This window comes from Cavenderia fasciculata (assembly GCF_000203815.1).
Source record: "Cavenderia fasciculata unplaced genomic scaffold Scf_EUAJFUG02HR96I-5, whole genome shotgun sequence".
Taxonomy (NCBI): domain Eukaryota; phylum Evosea; class Eumycetozoa; order Acytosteliales; family Cavenderiaceae; genus Cavenderia; species Cavenderia fasciculata.
Window position 1 is genome coordinate 404,802 of NW_004457624.1, and position 21,805 is coordinate 426,606.

The window sequence follows — 21,805 nt, forward strand, 5'->3', positions numbered from 1 at the left end:
TATATAATTTAATAAAGATTAAAATATTTTATTAATTATAAAAATACAATAACAAATACTACTATTATTTATATTACACATTATGATTTATTTGTTATAATGATTATTTACAAAATTTAAAATACATGAATTAATTTTAATATTTACAGATTCTATATCAGGATGAAGTAGAAATGGATGGTATAGACGAATATATACATTTCTTGCTTTGTAAAGGTAACATAATGCTATTTTGTATTCTTTTAACTCTTGATAATATTCTCCCATGTTTTGGTTCAAGTTGGCAACTCGACGATCATTCTTGCCATAGAGTTGACGAAGAATTCTACGAGCTTGTCGGAATGATTTGATACATTCATCAGTATTTTTCAACTCTAAATAACATAGAGCCATGTTATTATAGGTATATGCAATCTCGTCATGGAAATTGTTATGGTTGAATGCTTGTGTGTAATAGTCATGAGCTATTTGTAAATACTCTAATGCTTTGGTATAATTTCTCAAGTCATTGAAACAACTTGCTATAATACTAACCAATTCTGCCATCTCTAGAGGTGGTGTTGATCGCGTATTATAAATATTTAATACTTGTTCAAGGTATTCCAATCCATTACCATAATCCATTAAATCCAAATAAGACAATCCAATATTTTTCAATGTCAAAGATACACCATTTAAAATCTCTTTTTGTATTTCTGGTGAATGAGTGTTATTATTATTTTTGGACATATTTTTTAAAATATGTAAAGATTCTTGATAATATTCAATGGATTGATGTAAGTAGGTGATTCGGTTGGTTTGGGTGGTTGGACTTGTTGCAAATGATTGTTGAGCCAATAAATGACTTGCCATTCCAAAATAACATAATCCAACTCTATTGTATTGTTCTGATATATTTAATGTTAGTTGTATAATGTATTGATTCTGTTGTTGTTGTTGGTGTAGCGTAAGGTGAGTCTGGTTGTTGGATTTCTTTTTCTTTTTCGGTTTGATTAATTGTAATTGATCTTCCAACATTATTTTTGTTTTGATGTGTAAATCCAATGCTAATGGATAACTACGTTTTTGGGAAACTCTATAATACTCTCCCATTGTTATACATCCTGATATCATATTTAAAAATGCTTCCTTTTGGTCTTTTTGATTATTATACATTTGTTTGTAAATATAAAGTGACATTTCAAAATAGAGTAATGGAGTAGTGAATGGAAGAACCACTTGTTCCGACTGACTGTTATTATTGAATTGTTGCTGATTTAATTGTTGTTGGTGTTGTTGATAATAATAATATCCAGTTTTTGTAAATAAACTTGCCAATATATTTTGATTAAATTTTATACTATTATTATTATTATTATTATTATTATTATTATTATTATTATTATTATTATTATTATTATTATTATTATTATTAGTATCTTCGGTTTGTTGTTTAATGGTTGGATCATTATTTGTATAATTTAAAAAATAAATAATACAAGGTAATATAAATTTATAAATGGAACGTGGAAATAGACTGTTGAAATGATCAGATATGACTACTTGTTGAACATTTAGTTGTTGGTGGTGGATTGGTGATTGATTGTTTAAATGATATGCAATACTTTCAATCATTTCTAGACACTCTTTACCACTAATTTTTTTTGGGTTGATCATTTGTGCCAATTGTTTTTTCCTAACCATCTCTTGAATAGTTGGATGTATTCTAATTCCAGTCATTCCAAATAGTTCTTCTTGTTGATCCATATCATCATCATCAACTTCATTATTGACAATTGTAACAACAGAGAGTATTGCCAAATGTTGGATATCTTGTTGTAATGTGTCTTGATCCAAATAATTAAATGTCGATAATAATTGAACATCTATATATTCTCCATAGAGGAATGATATAGCCAATAGTAATTTAAAAGCATTTGGATATTTCTTTTGAATCTTTCGATAAATTACTCGTTGTAATGTTTTTTCCAATCCAATATCCTTTTTCTTGTTGGCAGATAGTTTTTGTAGAAATTGACTAAATGTTGGAGGAGTAAGTGATGTCCAAGTGAATAATGGGGATGTTTCTGCCTCTACTTTTTTTTGTCCTCCTCGTCTTTGTTGTTTTGGTGTCGAGTATGGTGTTGTATCAAAACTTTCAATACTAGTACTACTTGTAAAACTAGATGAACTGTTTGATGTAAAAGATGATGATGAAGTATCTGGAGTACTTTGTCCCAAACCTGGTAATAGTGCACTTGAAACACCAAATATATGAAGATAAGAAGTGGAAGTGGATGATGGAGATATTGGAGAGGAAGAGGGTTGATTGTACAAGGTCAATAGTTTGTTTTTGTATTGTGATAGTAACAATGAGAGTGAAAGTGGTGTTCGAATATCGAAATTGTGAATTTCAACAGGTTCATCACCTTGTATTGTTATATCTATTCCAATCTGTTTTTCGTATTGTTCCAATGTATATCGGATGAATTTAATTGATTGTTCATCAGTCAATAATTCATTTCTAATCATTACCAATGATTGATTTTGATTATTATTATTTTGTTGAAATAAAGGTGAAATATCAAATCGAGAAGTAATTAGGAAATAAATGTTGGTAGGGATAGTTTGAAGGTTGAAATAAGTGTCAATAATAGTTTGGTCGTATAATACATTATCAAAAATAAATAAAAAGTTGGTCAAAGATGAAGAGGATGAGGATGAAGATGACCGATAATAGTTGTTGTACATAGTTGTATAAATCTTTCGAGCAAGCATGATTGGATTATTGTTGTCTTGATGAAAATGTAGTCTATTGGCAAGTTTACCAAACACCGATTGAATGCCATCTATAATCTCGGCATTAATCCAAATGGGAATGAATTTGTTTAGCTTTTCAGATTGTGTACAGTAATTGTAGGCATGTGTGGTTTTACCGGTACCCGCAATCCCATTTAAAAGAACAATCCTACTCTTTTCAAATGCCTTGTCTATAGCTTGAATGTTTCCATTCCAATCGTAAAAGAGGTTACCCGAGTGGTATTCATCCAATTGCTCCAATACTCGAAGTGAATTTTTCTTGATCATCATTTGTATAGGACATTTTAAAGCAGATTCCATCGTCTCTTGTAATGCGTCCACTACCCGATTTGATTTAATCATTTGTTTTAATGAATTTAAAATTATTTTAAATGATGGTCTTTTCTCTGGTTGATTTGATATACTAAAAATAATTAATTAAATAAATTAATAAATAAATCATTATTATTTCTTTCTTTTTTGATTTACTTACCATTTAGATAATAAATCTTTATATTGTTTTTCCCAATGTTTTGGAATTGATTTTTGAATGTCATAATTACTATCTACAATTGGTTGATTTGAAATCAAAGTAAACATCATTACACCAAAACTATAAACATCTACCTTTTCATTAAAAAAGTTAGATTCCTTTTTAATCTCCTATAAATGTGAAATATATTAGATATGATTATAGTCTAGTCTAGTCTAGTCTAGTAACAACTTACAGGTGCACAATAACCAGGTGTACCTCTAAGAGGTAAATCTAAATCTTTTAAAAAGTTGGGTGAAGGTGGAGGTGTTGTATTGTGTTGGCCACCACTACCTGTTTTACCATAATACTTTATTGGAATATTACAATAGGATATTCCAAAATCACCAATTTTAACTTGTCCACTTGATGATATAAATATATTGCTTGGTTTAATATCACAGTGAATGATATTGATACCATGTAGATATATCATTGTCTTTGACACTGTTTTAAGTATTGTCAATATTTCTTTTGCAGTGTACAATGATGATGACGGTGTATTATTATTATTGTTGTTATTGTTGCTTTTATTCAATCCTCTTTGTTTAGATTGTAGTTGTTTAGATAACATAATATCATACAGAGAACCTTTCATACCCTCCAATACCATTGATTCTTGACCAAACCGATTCTTTACAACTCCATAATACTTTAGTAAATGTTCATTTACAATAGCATTGTTGTTGTTTGAATAAATATATTCATAGATTGACTTTTCATTGTTATAGATTAATCTATTGCTACTGTTCATCATCAAACTAGTTGACTGATTATTCTGTGATTTAATGACATATGTTGTTGTTGTTGTTGGCTCTTCTTGTTGATGATGATATGTTGTTGTTGTTGTTATTGCTTTGGTAATGATACTGTGTGCACCTTGACCGACAATCATTCCAGTGTCATAAAACATTATGGTTTGTGCAGCTTGATCATCAAGATCTTCTGATAAAACAACAACGTTATTATCATCATTCTCTTTTGATGTTGTTGATGATATCATTCTTCTTTGTTATGAATACATAATATATTATCGTATTATTCGACATTTCAGGTGTAAAGACCAAATCAATCGATTCGAATAATATCAACCTACTAAAACCACAGCAATTTTTGAACTTCAAAAATGAACCAACAGTTTACGAAAATATATTTTCCCTCTATATAACAATTTCTGGCGTTTGGTGGTGGACCAAAAGGAGTACTTTTTCTGTACATTCTCACGATGAAAATGGAGGACTCCTCCCCAAATCGACATTATATCCTCTCAAATCAACCCCCCCCCCTCTAAACGTGTGTATTACCATTTTCTAGATTTGGTAATTTGATGATCTATATTCAAACTTTGGTTAGAGGTTCTAGATCTCTCCAACATCTTTTTGTTTTGGTCCCTCCTAACCATTCAATAGTAAATATCCAGTGGTTCGCATCTAATTTTAAACTCCATATCCGATCACCAATCCCTTTTTTGACAAAGGTGAGGGTTACTCTCTTTGGCACCCATGTCATTCCGTCAATGTCTTTATTGTAGGAAATATAGATGTATCCGATGGAAAAAGGTATTCAGTTTCCTGTGTTTGTAAAAGATAGACAGATAGATAGATCTATTACCAGATATCATTATATTAAATAAAAAAATTAAAAATATCTTTTTTTTTTGAAAGATATCTTTTGTAGTAGGACTGATTAGAATTGTTGTAACATATCACAACAAATACGAGTAATCATGCATCAAATAATAACTTATTTCTTTTTATTTGGTCTAATATACAGCAGCTTATTTTCAATTTCAAAAGTCGATGCATACCATTGTACCAACAATCCTAATCTACCGATGGTGTGTCAAACTGCGCCACTATGTGGTAGTATTGTCTCCACACCTACTATTGACTATAATGAGAAGATGGTCTTTTCTTATATTGCTGTATATGATATAGACTACTACTTTAACACTACCAATCAAGCTTCGTTGTTGTTGCAAAATAATAGTGTCATTATCACTTACTTTGGTGGTTGGACGGATTTGGATGCTCTTGCCTTGTTGATATGTGTAGCTCATTTGAATAATGCTCAAGTACATCACTGGACAAGTATAGATTGCGGTGGTGTATACAATGGCAATTATCCATGTGTAGAGTATATGGCTAATAATGGATATATTGATGATATAGCATTGGTTACTCAAATGGGTGCAGATGGCTATAACATTGATATGGAAGGTAGCACTGAATATGTCAACCCTAGTACATTCAAGAATAATTGGATGAAAAGTATTTACAACTATGCTAAAAGTGTTCAGGACACCTATATAGTATCAATTGCTGTTCCATGTGACTATGACCAATCCCAATGGAATACAGATTATACAGATTATTACTTTGTAATGTGTTATGATATGGGTGGTAATGATGGAGTACTTCAATCAAATGCACCTTATTCTTCTGTTCGTCGAGGTATTAGTAATTGGAAGAAAAATGTTAATCATCCAGGAATGGTTATAGTAGGTCTCCCACTCTACGCCTATTTTCAAACTTGTAACCCTATGAGCGACGGTATATACGGTGCTACCTGTTCCTACACACCCACCCCTAATTGGCCACCATCTGTTGGAAACAACCAACTCTACCAAATTGTCAACTCTGCCTTTATGGCAAGTGATGGCATCACATCAACCTCTCAAACACCCTATGTCAACGTAATCCCCACCAGCAGTGCCATGACAATCATTCAATACCAATACGAGTCACCATCATCAATCTACCAAAAAATCAAAGGTTTAGGAATTGGAGGTGTCGGTATCTATAGAGCCGACCTTTTAATTGGTCTTCCTAATTATATGATTCGTGCATACTATACATCTGCTACAAGCATGTATTAAGTAAACTTAATTAATTAATTAACCAAAATTGTAATATTATCTAATAAATAAATAAATAAATCTTTGTTGAATTTATTATTATCTAATCTAAAGTTCTGGTGGTAGGTGAAGGGATGATAATGATGCACCAATGGTTGTTGTATCATTTTGAATCAATACCTTTTCAAAAGATATTAATCGACCTTTACTCTTTTCTTTTTGGAATAGATCAATCATACTACCAAGCACTTTGGGACCAATGATATATCTCATTGTAAGATGAATCTTTGGTAGGTTCTTGTGATTGGTTTCAATAAATGATTCTATTTCCTCTTTTGATAAAAGGTTTAAATGGTATTGGTCAACTGCACATCCTACCGTTTTCAATTCATCCAACCATGTTGTATTAGACATGACCTTTCTCTTTACTATTACCACCTTTATATTAGATGGCAGTTGTCGGAAAATGTCAATAGGAGGTAACTCTTTTAATTTGTTAAATATGAATATAAAGTTGTGTCTTGATGTCTTGCACAATTTAAATAATTCTAAACAACCATTTGCCAATTCCAAGTCACTTGTAGCCGTGTGTGCAATTTTTACAGATTCAATGATTGATTTAATTGATTTCCAATCGTCATTTATGATTGGTATTATTTTTTTACCTTCTTTAGTCATTGTTTTCCAATACCTATGAACAAAGAATGATTTTCCACTTTTCTTCTCACCAGTTACCAAAACTACATTATTTTGTCCAAGCATTGAAATAAATGGATCCAAAGGTCGAGTATCAACTGGAATAGATACTCTCCACGAATCTATCTTCATTTCTTTTACTTTTCCTCTTGCTTGATACATTTCCATAAAGTCATTGTTTCCAATGATAGCATTTGACATAAAATCCAAAACATTTATATCCTCTTTGATATCTTTTAAATCATCCAATATCATTTTAAATGTTGGTCTTTTATCTTCTTCTTTTGATATACATCTTTTTATCAAATCTATCAATTTGTTGTTATTGTTGTCATTATTATTATTTATAATATCGTATATTTCGTTGTTGTTGTTGTTGTTATTAGTATCATTAATCATTACAAATGGTTTTATATTTAAAAAGCATACACATATCATTCCAAAACTATATACATCCACTGCCTTTGTATATCTTCTACTTCTTCTAACTTCCTACAACATAACATTATTTTTAATTGTTAATATTTATATGCATCTATTTACTATTTTCATATTATTATTATTTGTCTTACATCAGCAATAAATAGATCAGAACCAACATTTTTAGTATTATTATCATCTTGTACTTTTTTGGTAGTGTTAAAATCAGTAATCTTTGCATTGTAGTCATTGTCTAGGAGGACATTACCAGGTTTCAAGTCCCGATGAAACATGTTTAACTCGTGCAAAGCCAATACACCTCGTGCAATACCTTGAAGAATATGAATGATACGATCACATGTCAATGAAGCATAGTGTACCGTCATTGTCTCCCACAAACTACCACGAGTAACCCATTCTAAAAGGATTGCCTCTTTTCCATTGTATTTACATTGACCATAGTATCGTACAATGTTTGTATGGCCAATGTGTTGCCATTTCGAAAGGTCGGTCAGTTCGTATATGCAGTCCAATGCCATCACCTCTTTCTTTGCATCTTCCTTTCTTTTAAAGTACTTTAGAGCATATTTTGTAGTTTGGTACTCTACCAACACCACACGTCCAAATGATCCTGATCCCAAACACCTAAGCTTTTGATTACTTGTAAATTCATATGATTTTTTTAATAATAATGATAATATACTACTATTACTACTACTACCACCAATACTACTATTACTATCTTGTTGTATGTCTTTAATATCGCTCATTTAAACCGAACCTTCACCATCTGTCTCTCTCTATTTATCTTATCTCTAGAGATCCATTAAGTAGTTGTGAAGCTCAAAAAAAAAAAAAAAGGTACAACCAAACATTAAATTCATCCACCATGACGAATAGTAAATCTACCAAATTCTCAGGTGAACACTCTGGTGTCTATTGAAAATATCAAACAACCCAGGTTTCCGTTAACGATGATCTATCTCTCACAATCGATTCATTGTAATGATCGTTGTGTGCGTGATTGATATATCATCGTTGGCGGAATACCATCAATCAAGACAAGATGAAGATACAAATCACCGCAATCCTATTTGTGGTAGTGCTTCATACTTCATTCCAACTTGCAAGTTCGTTGACAGTACTCCCTTCATCACAAAAGTATGATAACATTCATCATTTACTAAACTTTGATCAACAATCAAAAGAAGAACCTTCTTCTTCCTCTTCTTCTTCTTTTTTGATCATTCAGAGTTCATCTGATGATTATCCATGGTCAGGAGAATCGTGTAATGGAACGACATTCACATTCAACAATACTAGCAGTCAATGTGGATTACAAGATTGTTATAGTGCTTGGGATCAAGGCACATGTATAGATCATTTATGCATATGTAATCCACTCTACCATGGTCCAAACTGTGAATACAATTTAAATCCTTACCACGATTGGGATTTAATGGATTGTCATGGTGGTAGATTTTGTCCCCCTGTATATGGTGCTCCTGGATTACCACCCAGACAATGTTATTGCCCACCTGGTGCTGCTGGTATTGAATGTAATGGTATGTAAAAAGTATACAACAAAATAAACAAATAAATATATAATACAAACAACCTAATATCTATCTTTACCAACTAAAGTCTGCACCGATGATAGTTTTTGTCAAACAAGTAGTAGTAGTAGCAGCAGTAGTAGTGATTCAACAAAGTCGTCATGTGATCAATCTATCTTTATCGATCGCCATAAAGTCTACAGTTGTAATGTTACAAGTATGTCTAATAATAATTAAATAATATCATTAATAATATTAACATTAATATTAACATTATTGATTATTAATAGGTCCCGAGATCAATGGTGATTTACAAAATTCAAATGCCTCTACTACATTTGAATGTGATTTCCCAACAGGTGATTATACTGGAGAAGGAGTATGCAATATGAATCTTTACTTTAGATTGACTGGAGACCCTTTGTATTTCAATTGTAATTTTACAAATTGTACCAGCGACATTTTACCCAATGGACAAGAACAACAACAACAACAATATATCTATTGTTCACAAAGTACATGCAATTGCACTAGTTATTGTGGTTCCTTATTTAATGGTTTAATTTCTCAAGTAACTGGTTACGCAAAGTTTATTTGTGATAGTGATTATTCATGTGTATTTTCACAAGAAACTCTACTTTATGCGTTTCCACCTATCCCATTACAATGTATTGCTGGTGGTTGTAACAATCAATAAACAATAATAGAAATTAATTAAAAATAGAATATATTTACTTTAAATAATATTTAAATATTTTGTTTATTTATTGGGTACTAGGTCTTGGTTCAACCTTTAAACTAAGTGCATGTAATTCCTTTTCATCTAAAAGAGTATTGGAAAGGTTCATGAGATAGTTTTTGATGGGTTCAGAGGTACGAGTGTTAAAGAGTGGTTGTTGGTAGCCAGAGATCTCCTTGATGATACGATAGAGAAGACGGAACTTTTCAATGTTGATGAGACCGCCACTAGTGTAAGTGTCGTTGGCCTCTTCAATGGCGATGAGGTCTTTGGGGAAGAGTGCAAGGTAGGGGATGACCTTGACCTTGGCCTCGGTCGATGCCTTGAGTGCCTCACGGTAGTTTTTGTAGTTCATACTCATATCGTAGAGCGTCTCGAGTTGCTTGTAATCTTGTTGCACCTTGGTGGGTAGCTTTTCCCAAGTGTGACGAAGACGGGCAATTGAAGAGTGATTGAGTCCACCGACTATAGCGGCGGCAGCGTTAAAGTTACCCATCTCGACACAGTGTTTGGCAAGATCGATAAAGTAGGACATGGCAGCTACACGGTCAGCCAACTTTTCACGGCCGAGAATCTCGTAGCTTGTCCATTTAGCCCATTCGTTAAACTTGCTGACCATGTTATGGAATTGTGGAGATAGGTCTTGTTTGGTGAACGCCTTGTGGAGGAATTGGAATAATGGGATAGCCATCAACAACTCATTGTCGACGATAGTGACTTGTGTGGCCATATCTTGTGCGCCAATGTCGTAGATGTTGACTGGTCCGTCTTTGGCGAGTTTGTCAACTGCCGACAACTTGCCTTGTTTGGATTTACCCTTACCAGAGGTTGCGTAAAACGAGTCACCACGCTCATACAAATGTTTGATGGGTGTGTTACTCGACTGGAAGAATGTCTTAAAGTAGCCGAAAAAGGTGGCTTGTCCAGGTGGAACGGGTTGTGCCGACTCAATAAACGTCTTGAGTTTGCTCAAAAAGAGTAAATCGGCAGACAAGATATTATGATGCAACTTCATCCAAAACATACCGACTGACAAGACTGTCAGTGACAATTCCATCTGCCACGAACTTTGTGGTCCCATGATCGCTCCAGCTGTTGCAGCCGCGCTGCTATTACTGGAAGTAGTAGTCTTTTTATAATAATGTACAATTTTGTCGAGGAACTCGTTTGACTTGCTGTAGTAGTCGTACGAGTAAAAGATGGTGTAGTTGTAATCAGTGTCACGGTTGTTGAGGTCGATCAGACGCTCAAACACCTTGTCAAAGTTGGCGCACTTGACCAACGACAAGTTCTCCTTGATGATAAACTGAATGTCGACTGTTCCATCGAAAATGTTGTCAAAGTCATCGATCATCTGGCAAATGGCACGGACTGCACCATCATTTGAATTGGTTGGTGAAATGATTATCAATGGAGACAGAGTTGCAGCCATTGATGCAATAGTCAACTTTGATTTGCTAGGTTGGCGTTTAAACTTGGCCAATGATACTGGTGATGTAAATGGAGATCCAAGATTATTCATTGTTGGTTGTCTTGGTGGGAGTGGTGGTGGTACCTTTTTAACCTTTGGTACTTCCTCCATTTCTTCCTCTTGAATATATTCTTCTTCTTGAATATATTCTTCGTCTCCAACTATTGCTTCTTCTTCTACTACACCTTCATCATACTCTTCTTCTTCGACTTGATCTTGTTTAGTTGGTTGTTGTTGTTGTTGTTGTTGTTGTTGTTCTTGACCAAGTAAAAGTGGTGAACTATTGATACTACCACCAATAGGTGAAAAGTCATCAACTGATAATGAATTGGTTGTAGTTGTATCATCAGTTGATATAGTAGTCTCTTCATTATTCAAATTTAAAGAGAATGGAATAACTATACTTTCTTTGATTTGTTCACTATTGTTGTTGTTGATATTTCCATTTCCATTTGGACTAATATTTTTGTTGGAATATTCGATATTTGATAAATCTCTAATTAATTGTAAAATACATTTCAATACACTACGATGTGAAGGTGGGAGAGAGTAGAGAAGCGAACGCACAAGCGAACGACGATGGGAAACATCCTCGATATTAGAGGTTGACACTAGTCCATTAGAGATTCGAGTCAACAACTTTTCGGGCAACGACTCGAAAAAGAAGAGCAGTGTACTGGCAACCAAGTATGGATCCTTTTGTGAAAAGTTGGAAAGAACCGATTGTTCAATCGATTCTTTTAATGATTTGATCTGTGATTCCTCTACTGGCTTTGTAAATAAATCACTCAAATGATTATGATCAATCAATGCATCGGCACTATTATTAATATATCTTTGTATTCTTTCCAATGTATCTTCATTTAATGTTATACCAAATATTGATTCTAAAAAATTAGATAAATAAATAAATAAATAATAAGTATACTTTCCAAATATTGATTGAATAAATATTTTCATTGCTTACCAGCTTTCATAATTTTCTTAAAAATCAATTCATCTCTTGAAATACGATGATTCAAACGTTCATTTAACAAGAATGATAATTTTCCATCTGGATCAACTGGTGATAAAGTTAATTTTGAAGGTGCAACAGGTGCACTCTCTTTCTTTCCACCAAACATTCTTCCAATTGTTGAATATCCTTTCTTTTTATCTAAATAAATTTAGGAATATTAATATTGATATCTTTTTCAAAGATATTGTTGTTGTTTGAATCACATACCTTCAATAGTTGGTTTTTCAGGAGTTTGAATTACTTCTTTAATAATTGGTTGTTGGGAAGGTGGAATAGAGGAAGATAAAGAACCAACTGAAGAATTTGAAACTGATAATGAACCAGATAAATTACCACTTGAAAAGGTAATCTTTGGTGAGAAATCTTCTTCATCTTCATTAGAATCACGTGATAATGATTTACTACGCATTCTTGTCATTTTTTGATTCTTTAATTCATCTACATCTCCATCATAGTATTGATTAAAGAATCCTTTAACAGCTTGTGACTTTTCTTCTGGTGTTGGTTGTTGTTTAGATGAATACTTATTGTCTCCACCACCATTGTTCATTACAACTGCACCATCAACATTATCAGATGCAGATGAAGAAGATGATGATCCAAGTCCCATTATATGAGCTGACATTCTTTTACCAGCCCACTTTTTAATTGTGTTTCCGTATCCTTGAGACTTTGATTTACTAGGGTGATTGATAGTCTCTTCAGTGAACCCAACTTTTTTTGGTGACGACGAAACTAGTACAGGTGATGATGAATCTTTAGCTGCACTACTTACGCTTGCTGCATTCATTGGTGTAACCAAAGTTGACGAGTCATTATTATCTAATGATTGAGCAGCAGAAGAATTATTAATAATAGTTGATTTTTTAAGTGCACTTGATGATATCTTCTTATTATCATTATCAGAATCAGTTAAACCACTATTTGAATCAAATGATCCTGTTAAACTCCTTTCACGTGTCTCCTTTTCATGTTCTTTTAAACGTTCCTTTTCACGTTCCTTGTCACGTTTTAAAGTTTTGATCTTTTCCTTTTCCTTTTCTTTTTCCTTTTGTTCACGTTCCTTTTGCAGTTCTTTTTCCTTTTGTTCTAATTTTTTTAGAGCCTTTTTCTTCTTTTCCGATGTAAAGATGGAATGTTCAAATGCAATGGTATGGATCTCTTCACATAGTTTGGTATTGGTCGATTCGAGTACACCAACCTTTTCCTCCAACGTTTTGATTTGCAACAACAGACTATTGACACGTTGGTCATCACGTATTCTTTGAATCTCTTTAATCTCTTTTTCCTCTTGTTGATCTTCTTGTTGTTGTTGTTGTTGTATAGGTACAGATACAGAAGGTTGTACAACCACTGAATATCTTTGTAATCTAGATTCAGATAATGTCAATCTAGCTTCCAATTCATCACAATGAGATTCCAACTCTTTTCTAAGATTCGATTCAATTGAAAACTTGCCAACAATATCGTCATATTGTTTCTTCATCAATGTCACTGTGAATTCCAATGTTGATAATCTTTCGGCTTCTGTCTTGTATTCTCCTTCTTTCTTTTTATATTTGTTTATGTCTTCACCATTACTATTATTATTATTATTACCATCAATCGATGAACCAAGTGGACTTGTTGTACTAGTTGTAGTCGTAGTCGTAGTACTAGTAGAAGTACTATCCGAGTTGGTTATAAATACACCTCTTGGTTGTTGTTGTTCACCAGATGATACCAAATGACTATTATTTCCAATAACTGATGATGGTTTAATATTACCAGTTGTATTCGTCGTAGTACTACTACTACTACCTGTTGATGTTGATGGAGCAGCAGCAGCAGCAGCAGCAGCCTTTTTCGAGGTAGATGATGGTGTTGTAATAGATGAACTATTCGATTTCGAAATGACTCCAGGTGTACTCTTTTTAGTTGGTGTCGTTGGAGCTACCATCGTCGTCGTTGTAGTAGTAGTCTCTTTTTCCTTTTCCTTTTCCTTTAACAATGGTGATGACTTTGATGAAGACTTTAAGATAGAGTTGGGTGGTTGTGCCGCTGCTGGTTTAACAGGTGTCTTTGATTTGGCTGTTGTTGGTGCTGTTGGTTTATCCATCGTTGCAGCTGTAGTCGTAGTCGTAGTCGCTGTCGCTGTTGTATTAGTCTTATTTACAATTGGTGTTTCAGTTGTTGTTGTTGTTGTTGATTGAGTTGATGTTGATTGGGTTGGTGGTGTTACAGTTGAGTTGGTTTGTTGCTCGAGTTGTTCGTCTTCTTGTTCGTCTTGAGGTGGTTTCGACCACAAGTCCATAAATATTGTCTTTATACTCTTTCTCTCAGGTTTCATCCTAAGACTCGGAAGAGTCTGTGATGTTGATGACGATGAAGATGATTTACTTGGAGAAGCACTAGAAGTAGAAGTAGAAGATTTACCACTGCTTGTTAATACAGTCTTGTTGTTGTTATTACTATTACCACCATCTTGACTATGATGATGTTGATGATTTGATTTAGATCGCATGATAGTTGGTGAAGATGATGTAGTAGATGATGTCGTAGATGATGACGATGAACTAGTCGATGACCCGTAATTTAATGATAATGATGAAACACTTTTTTTCGATGACAATGATGAGGAGGAAGAAGTGGGAGCAGACGACGAAAATGCAGGTGACGTATTTGCACTATGACTAGTCGCTACTACTTTGTTGGTGGTAGACGATGTCTTGTATCCTCCAATACCAAGCGACGATGCAGATGATGACTTTGATAGATTACTGCTACTGCCGCCGCTACTGCTATTCGTACTAGTCAAGACTGGTGATGTAGTTATAGGTGATGAAGACAATGAATCATTATCTTTTTGTTTCCAATATTGAAATGATTCTTGTTTACTCAAACTACTACTTGTACTTGTACTTGTACTTGTATTATTACTATTATTATTACTACTACTATTATTATTATTATTATTATTAATATGTTTTGACATGTTTGTTTAGGATGGGTAGGTGATCGGGTAGCAAAGCTACACTCTCTAAACCAAAACTGTTACTTTGTTGTTGTTTGTTGTTGTTGTTGTTGTTTAATGTAGTAGGTGTACCAACCAAACCACACCAGTGTGTAGGTAGGTAAGGAGAAGAAGATGTAGAGGTGTAGTAGAGGGGTGGCGAAGAAGGATTGATCTAGCTCAAGATGCAATTGGGTATAATCTGTGGTGTTGTTGTTGGTGGTGGTTGACTGATTGGTATTGGGATATATAAAATGTAGGGGTGGACGTCTCGTCTAGTCGTTTGGGGTTTTTTTTTTAAACTTGTGGATGGGTTTGGTGTGGGGTCAAAATATTGAGTATTGATCACTAATAATATATGTTGTTTGTTGTATATAGATAGAAATATAGATAGATATAGTTATAGATATAACTTTGTGGATATATCTATAAAGAGTGGAAGAATGGAAAGGAAGGAACTGGGTGGTTGTGGTGGGGCAGACTACAATATAATAATTATATGAATTATTATATGAACTGATGATTGATAGCTGGCTTGGGATGACTGTGACTGATTCAATATATATTTAATCGATGAATCAAATAATTGTTTGGTAGTGTTTTGGTTATGTTCCTGTATATATATTGTACTATTAAATAATAATAGATTGAGTTGATTAGATAACTTGTTGTTGTTGGATGGTGTTGATGTTGGAATGTGACAGAGAACTAACTAACAAACAAACTAATTAGCGCGCTTCTTTTAAAATAACAATCAAACAAAAATAATAATAATAATAAACCAAATCCTATCCTATCCTCCTATCAGCTGATAAATATGTTTTTTTGGATGACTGTGACTGTGATGATAATAGTACTCTACTGTGATGGGTGGATGGATCAAATCAAAACGAACTGTAAATTATATTATATCTATATTTCTACTCGTTGGGTGAATGGATCCCATGGGTGTTGTTGATGGTTAAAAGGTTTACTGTTTGGGTGGGGGGGGGGGGTCGCTGATATCAAAATTATAATCGTATCGCGTGTTAAAACCCCATCATCCCAATAGTGATTGTGTGTGTGTGTGTTTCAATGATTGATTGATGATGGCTACGACTATGTGATGATGATGATGATAGTTAAATCAATCCGAACCCGAACAACCAATTCACACATGATCATGTGTGATTTACTGGTTGTCGTGGTTGTGGGTGGTTCCCTCCTCTTTTTTATCTCTAATTATTGTTTTGATTGAAGTTTGTTGCAATGATATGATTGATACTAACCACTAATAATAATACAATTCAAAAGTGGAGAATCTCTTTTCTCTTTCTAATTTTCTTTTTCGAATGTATCTATAAATAAATTGGTTGATTGTTTGATCAACTGTGTACTGTTGTTGCGGTGTTGTAGTACTAGAGAATGATTTCTGATTGTGTGTGTTTTGTTGTAAGCGAGTAAAGTTGAAAAGAAGAGGGAAGAAAAGACAGGTCTGGTTGGGATCAAAAATTTTTTTTTAAAAGAATAGTTTTGGACTCTTGTCTCGATGTTTTTTCGAAAATCGGTGATGTGTGATACGATTTACTATGAATTATTATTATTGTCTTTGAGTACTTACTTTCTATTTGGTGCAGGAATAAATAATATATTTAAACTTTGACTTGATGAGAAATATAATACAACTAGGTTTACTGCAGCGAGTTTTACAAACAATCAAAAGTTTGTTTGGTTTGTATTGTGTTTTTTTGGTCGAGCTATTTGCAACGAGATAAAAGGGTTGGTCAGCCCTATCTTTGGGTTACCACTCAATAAAACGATGGTGTTGAAATCGGACTACTCAAACCCAGATCCACAATTGTAATCTTTGAAAACGCGTCAACCAAAAAAAAAAAAAAAAAAATCAATCAAGCCAATTCAAATAATTCTCAAAATGTGTTCATTTTGAAGTTCAATCAATATTGATTGGGTATTATTGTTATGTATTAATAAGTTAAATAATTTAAGTTAAGTGAGTGTTTATTTTTTTCCAGTGGATGAGGATGATGGATCATCTGGTGAATCGAAATTGATTTGGTCAGCTCTTGAATAGGTTTGACGAGCACGCATTACAACAGTAAGAGCTTTGGCAGCAACCGTCAAATCTTTACCGCCCATTTTGCCTGCAGCGTCACTACCATTCTCAACTTGCTTTGATCCCTTGGAGAGTGTACCTGCTGATGCCTTGTCTTGAGATGATTGTCCTGCTCCACCCTTTTCAGAAGAGGTAGTTGAAGTTGTAGAAGTTGATGATGATGAATCTGAGGGAGCAGCCTTGACACGTTGTCTTCTTTGTTTGAATGCATCACCGTCACGAACAGTTTGCAAAATATCATCGACCATACCATCTTGTGGGGCGGTACCCTTGGACTGACTACCAGAGCCTACGATACCCTTTGCAGAGGAGGCATTGGCAGCTGCCGTCTTTTTTACAATGGCTGCCTTTCTCGCCTTGGCAGCCTCACGTTTGGCAGCACGTTCAGCGGCCTCTTTTTCAATTTGAAGATCCTTGTAGCACTTGTCAAAGGTGGCCAAGAACTTGGCCAAATACGAGTAGAGTTCTTCCGAAGGCATCTTGGGGTCTTCACCAAACATGACTGCCAACTTTTGGAATTCTTTGTCTGCCTGCTCGAATTGCTCAAAAGCAATCTTGATTTCAATGTTTGCATCCTTCATAAACTCGTCCATTGTCTCGAAAAAGAATGATTCCTGTCGTGATCTCTTCATCTTGCCAACACCCTCTACCACCTGCTCCAAATCCTTCTTTAACCGATTGAGATCGGCCTGTACCATTGACAATGAAATCTTTCCAGCTGCTGGGACATCATCCAATTCATCGATAAACATTAATGCATCTGGGAACTTTAATTCCAATTCACTAATTATATAAACCAATAAATTTGATTTGTTATTAAATGTTTTTGTATCTGTCAACTAGAAGAGATAAAGAAATAAAAAATAAAATAAATAAACAAGTAAACTAAATATTATATTATATTCTTTTTTCTTCTTTTTTTACTTACTTTTAATAGAGCATCTAATTTAAAACCAAAACAATCACCTCTTGCACTACCACCATTTAAAAAGTTACCAATAACCAAAACAACTTCAATAACCTTTAAAAAGTTAGTACTCTTGGTGGTTTGTTTACATGCGTTTGTAAACAATTCCAAGTCTGGTTTGATTTCACGAAGTTTATCTGGGAATGTTGACTTTAATAAAAAGGATTTAACACGTTCTCTTAGATTGGTTACGGTTTCCAATTCTATTAAAAAGTGTTCTGCTTTTGATAACATTTTTAATTCTCCTGTTTTTAAATAATCTTTAATACTTTCCATCTAAATAAAATAAATAAGTATAAATATTAAATATTTTTTTGTTTCTTTTTCATTTTTCCCTTACATCTTCATCAGTTGGTAAATATTGATCAAGTAATTTAAGAGTTTCTACATTTAAAATTTCTTCATCGAGGGTGTAAATTGCATTTTTGATTTCTGGTATGGTACATTTAAACTTTGATAGGTAGATGGCAATGTTTTGAGCCTTTTTACCGTCAATGACAATGACTGATCCTGGCTTGGCCACCTTTTCCTCTTTTTTAGTGGAAGCACCGCTGGCAGAGGCAGCCTCTTGTGCAATAAATAAACTTTCCAATTGTTGCGTGTCTAACCAATCAGTCTTTATATTGGTTCCCAACTTGTTGAAAATGGTCTCACCAATCTTTCGTTGTGGCAACTTGGTCCATTGCAATTGCTTGACTTTGGTTGATGGCTTGGCAACATTAAACTTTGGTGCTGGGGTTGCCTTAAACAGGCCGAGTGGACCGCTACCTGGTGGGGGTGGTGGTCCACCTGGAGGAGGTGGGGGTCCTCCCATACCAGGTGGAGGAGGTGGAGGTGGTGGTCCTCCTGGTGGAGGTGGTGGTGGAGGTGGTCCACTCATTGGTGGAGGAGGTGGAGGTGGTGGTGATGCAATAGTTGGTGGTGTTGTTGGTTCGTTAGTAGTATCTTTAATAATTTTAGAAGATGATGGTTCTTTTTTCAATGCTGGTTTTGGTTGTTGTTGTTGTTGTTGTTTCTCCTTTTCTTTTTCTTTCTCTCTTTCCTTTTCTGCTTTCTTTTCTTTTTTCTTTTCTTTTTCTTTTTCCTTTTCAGATTTCTTGTTGTCTGTTGATGATGATAATGAAGAAGTTGAAGTTGATTTTGGTAAAGTAGTAGATCCATTACCATTGCTACCTGTACTAGTACTATTTGTATTATTATCCTTTGGGGCAGAAAAATCAATTTCAGAAGCAGATGGAGGAGTAAAGAATCCACTATCCAATTGTCTGATGGTTCCACGTAGTTTGGAGAGCTCTTGATTCTTCATTTTAACAGTATTAAACATATTACTTTTAAGTACACTTGTTTCTTGTGATCGAGACGATAGTTCAGTGTTTGCCATGTTGAGATCGAATTGTGTCTTTTTGAGGACATCTTTTGTTTTTTGGAGTTCTTCAGTGACCGATTGCAGCTGGCTTTGCATGGCGACCGACGGGCCGGCCACAGTGAGGAGTTCCTCGAGGTTGACGCGGTCGTCGCCGTCGCCGACAATGGACTTGCTCGACGACACTTGGAGAATGAGCTTTTCAATGAGGAACCACTGCAACATGCCCGTGTCATTGTCAGATGGGATCGACAAGAGACACTGGAGTGTGTGGAGGAAGGGGTGGTAGAGGACATTCTTGCTCTGCTCGAGAATCGCGTCAAACACCTCTTTGGGATTCTCAATGTTGATATCGAGTCCTGAAAACTTGTCAAACAACTCTTCCTGATCGGCACGGTTCTCCTCTTCATAGACATCGACCTGTGTCACCAACTCGGGTGCTTCTTCATACTGCAGTTTCTTAAACTTGAGAATGATGTTGTCAAATCCGAGACGTGAAAACTCGGTACGCAGATGCACACGTTCATCCACCTCTTCGGGACTATTGACTATGGCGTTGATCAAAGACAGTGCTGTTGTGAGGTACTCGTGGTCACCCATCATCGCGGTCATTGACTCTACCAAAAACGCAAAGCGCAGTTTCTCTTTACGCACCTGTTTAAAGTGTGTAAATGCGTCTACCACCAACAAGTAGCCCGTCTCGGACAATAGAGACACGGCAATCAGTATCTCTAGCACCGATGACCGCGTGTCAATCTTGGGTGTGTCCATTGCCAGAATCAACTTTTTCATCGCGTTGGGTGTCGCAATCGCCTTTTCAATGCCAAACTTGGTGTTCATCAGCGACAGCAGACACGACATGGCCAACGACTGCAATATAATGTCAGCGTCCTTGCGCTCCTTCTTTTCAATGCCCTCGAGCACGTCGAGCAGCACCAAAATACCGTCTTCCTCTATCAATGTCTTGGACCATGTCGCAGGCTTGCTTTGCAACATCGAGCATAAACTAGCCAATATTTCAATGTTTGGTAACATCTTGATTGTATTTATAAAGAATTCTGGTGTATCTATTGCTTTTCCTTTCTAAACAAATACAAAATACACAATCAATTATTATTAGTATCATATATATATATTTTATATCTTTTGTATACATACATCATCAACCAATTTAACAGAAGAATTACCATTCATATGAGAAGAATCATGTTGTTGTATATTACTCTTGTATGATGTAGATGATGATGAGTTACCACCTTGAGGAGAGAAACTACTGTATGCCATGGAATAACGCTTGGACGCCTTGGCAGGCAACGATTGTAAGAAATCATTCTCTGATGCATCGTTGCCACCTCCTGCAGAATCTTGTCCTCCCTTTCCATCCTTTTTCGACTTTCTAGTAAACAATGATTTCATCTCTTCTTTCCTTTCCTTTCCTTTCTTGTTTACTAGTTAATATTAAAAATATAATATTTCTTGTTTCTTGTTCTTTGTTTGTTGTTTGTTGTTTGTTCGAATAAATAAATAAATAAATAAATAAAATTAAATTACTAAACTAACCAACTGATGTGTTGTAGTAGTAGTTGTGTGTGTCTAAAAATAGGTATATATGTACACAACCAACTGATAAGTTATGTAACTTTGTAACTTGTATGTAGTAGGTTGAGATATAGATAGATCTATATACAATGATTGTCTATAGTAGTAGTAGTAGTAGTAGATAAATAGAATAGATAAATATGACCTATGTTAGTTTACACTAGACTTTCCCTCTTTCTTTCTTTCTCTTTTAGATCTAATTACACTCTTTACCTACCTTAAGCTCTCTTTAAAAATTATATTCTGTATATGTATGTAGTATTACACTCGTTATCTTCTTCTTCTTTGCGATAATAGTAACAACGGTCTCTCTTCATCAAGCAAGCATTACAGAAAAAAGAATTTTAATAGGGGAGGTCAAATTATTTGAATTGGCTGAAATTCATTTTTTTTTTTCACGCGACAATCAATCACAACCCGTGGTCGCTCACCAACACAACAAAGATCTTCCACACTATACTTTTTTTCGATATTATTTATTTATTTATTTCTACAAATAAAGATAAAGAAAGAACAGAAACCCTTAATTTGTGCACAAATGTAGTTTTTGATCCAGTATTTGGTCATTAGATTCAATAAGTTGAGTGAATGATTTCAGGGTTGCATCTTTCGACAATATTGCCTTGACCTTTGCAACGGTCATGTTGGTCTGATTGATTGATTGATTAATTGATTGACAGTAGATTGTAGAAAGATTCAAACCA

The 21,805-nt window shown here is 34.4% G+C and overlaps 8 protein-coding genes across 8 annotated transcripts; 3 read left to right on the top strand and 5 right to left on the bottom strand.

The window, feature by feature from the left end:
* Positions 1–87: 87 nt before the first annotated feature.
* DFA_11172 (uncharacterized protein) lies at positions 88–4,313 on the bottom strand (the record flags this gene model as incomplete). Its single annotated transcript, XM_004350065.1, has 3 exons — positions 88–3,202; positions 3,272–3,441; positions 3,507–4,313. 3 exons carry the CDS (start codon positions 4,311–4,313, stop codon positions 88–90), a joined length of 4,092 nt encoding a protein of 1,363 aa, XP_004350115.1.
* A 499-nt stretch (positions 4,314–4,812) lies between these two features.
* Positions 4,813–6,188, top strand: DFA_11173 (uncharacterized protein; the record flags this gene model as incomplete). Its single annotated transcript, XM_004350066.1, has 2 exons — positions 4,813–4,837; positions 5,107–6,188. The coding sequence occupies 2 exons, from the start codon at positions 4,813–4,815 to the stop codon at positions 6,186–6,188; spliced, it is 1,107 nt and encodes a 368-aa protein (XP_004350116.1).
* Positions 6,189–6,275: 87 nt separating this feature from the next.
* Positions 6,276–8,053, bottom strand: DFA_11174 (uncharacterized protein; the record flags this gene model as incomplete). Its single annotated transcript, XM_004350067.1, has 2 exons — positions 6,276–7,355; positions 7,436–8,053. The coding sequence occupies 2 exons, from the start codon at positions 8,051–8,053 to the stop codon at positions 6,276–6,278; spliced, it is 1,698 nt and encodes a 565-aa protein (XP_004350117.1).
* Positions 8,054–8,288: 235 nt separating this feature from the next.
* DFA_11175 (ABC transporter G family protein) lies at positions 8,289–9,536 on the top strand (the record flags this gene model as incomplete). The annotated part of the gene is made up of 4 exons (XM_004350068.1): positions 8,289–8,444; positions 8,536–8,848; positions 8,928–9,056; positions 9,130–9,536. 4 exons carry the CDS (start codon positions 8,289–8,291, stop codon positions 9,534–9,536), a joined length of 1,005 nt encoding a protein of 334 aa, XP_004350118.1.
* Positions 9,537–9,603: 67 nt separating this feature from the next.
* Positions 9,604–15,041, bottom strand: DFA_11176 (uncharacterized protein; the record flags this gene model as incomplete). The annotated part of the gene is made up of 3 exons (XM_004350069.1): positions 9,604–11,936; positions 12,017–12,205; positions 12,275–15,041. The coding sequence occupies 3 exons, from the start codon at positions 15,039–15,041 to the stop codon at positions 9,604–9,606; spliced, it is 5,289 nt and encodes a 1,762-aa protein (XP_004350119.1).
* Positions 15,042–17,057: 2,016 nt separating this feature from the next.
* On the bottom strand, positions 17,058–20,114 carry forF (actin binding protein; the record flags this gene model as incomplete). Its single annotated transcript, XM_004350070.1, has 3 exons — positions 17,058–18,011; positions 18,101–18,415; positions 18,480–20,114. 3 exons carry the CDS (start codon positions 20,112–20,114, stop codon positions 17,058–17,060), a joined length of 2,904 nt encoding a protein of 967 aa, XP_004350120.1.
* Positions 20,115–20,382: 268 nt separating this feature from the next.
* Positions 20,383–20,589, top strand: DFA_11178 (uncharacterized protein; the record flags this gene model as incomplete). The annotated part of the gene is made up of 1 exon (XM_004350071.1): positions 20,383–20,589. One exon carries the CDS (start codon positions 20,383–20,385, stop codon positions 20,587–20,589), a length of 207 nt encoding a protein of 68 aa, XP_004350121.1.
* Positions 20,590–20,639: 50 nt separating this feature from the next.
* DFA_11179 (uncharacterized protein) lies at positions 20,640–21,744 on the bottom strand (the record flags this gene model as incomplete). Its single annotated transcript, XM_004350072.1, has 4 exons — positions 20,640–20,950; positions 21,190–21,246; positions 21,306–21,328; positions 21,716–21,744. The coding sequence occupies 4 exons, from the start codon at positions 21,742–21,744 to the stop codon at positions 20,640–20,642; spliced, it is 420 nt and encodes a 139-aa protein (XP_004350122.1).
* Positions 21,745–21,805: the final 61 nt, after the last annotated feature.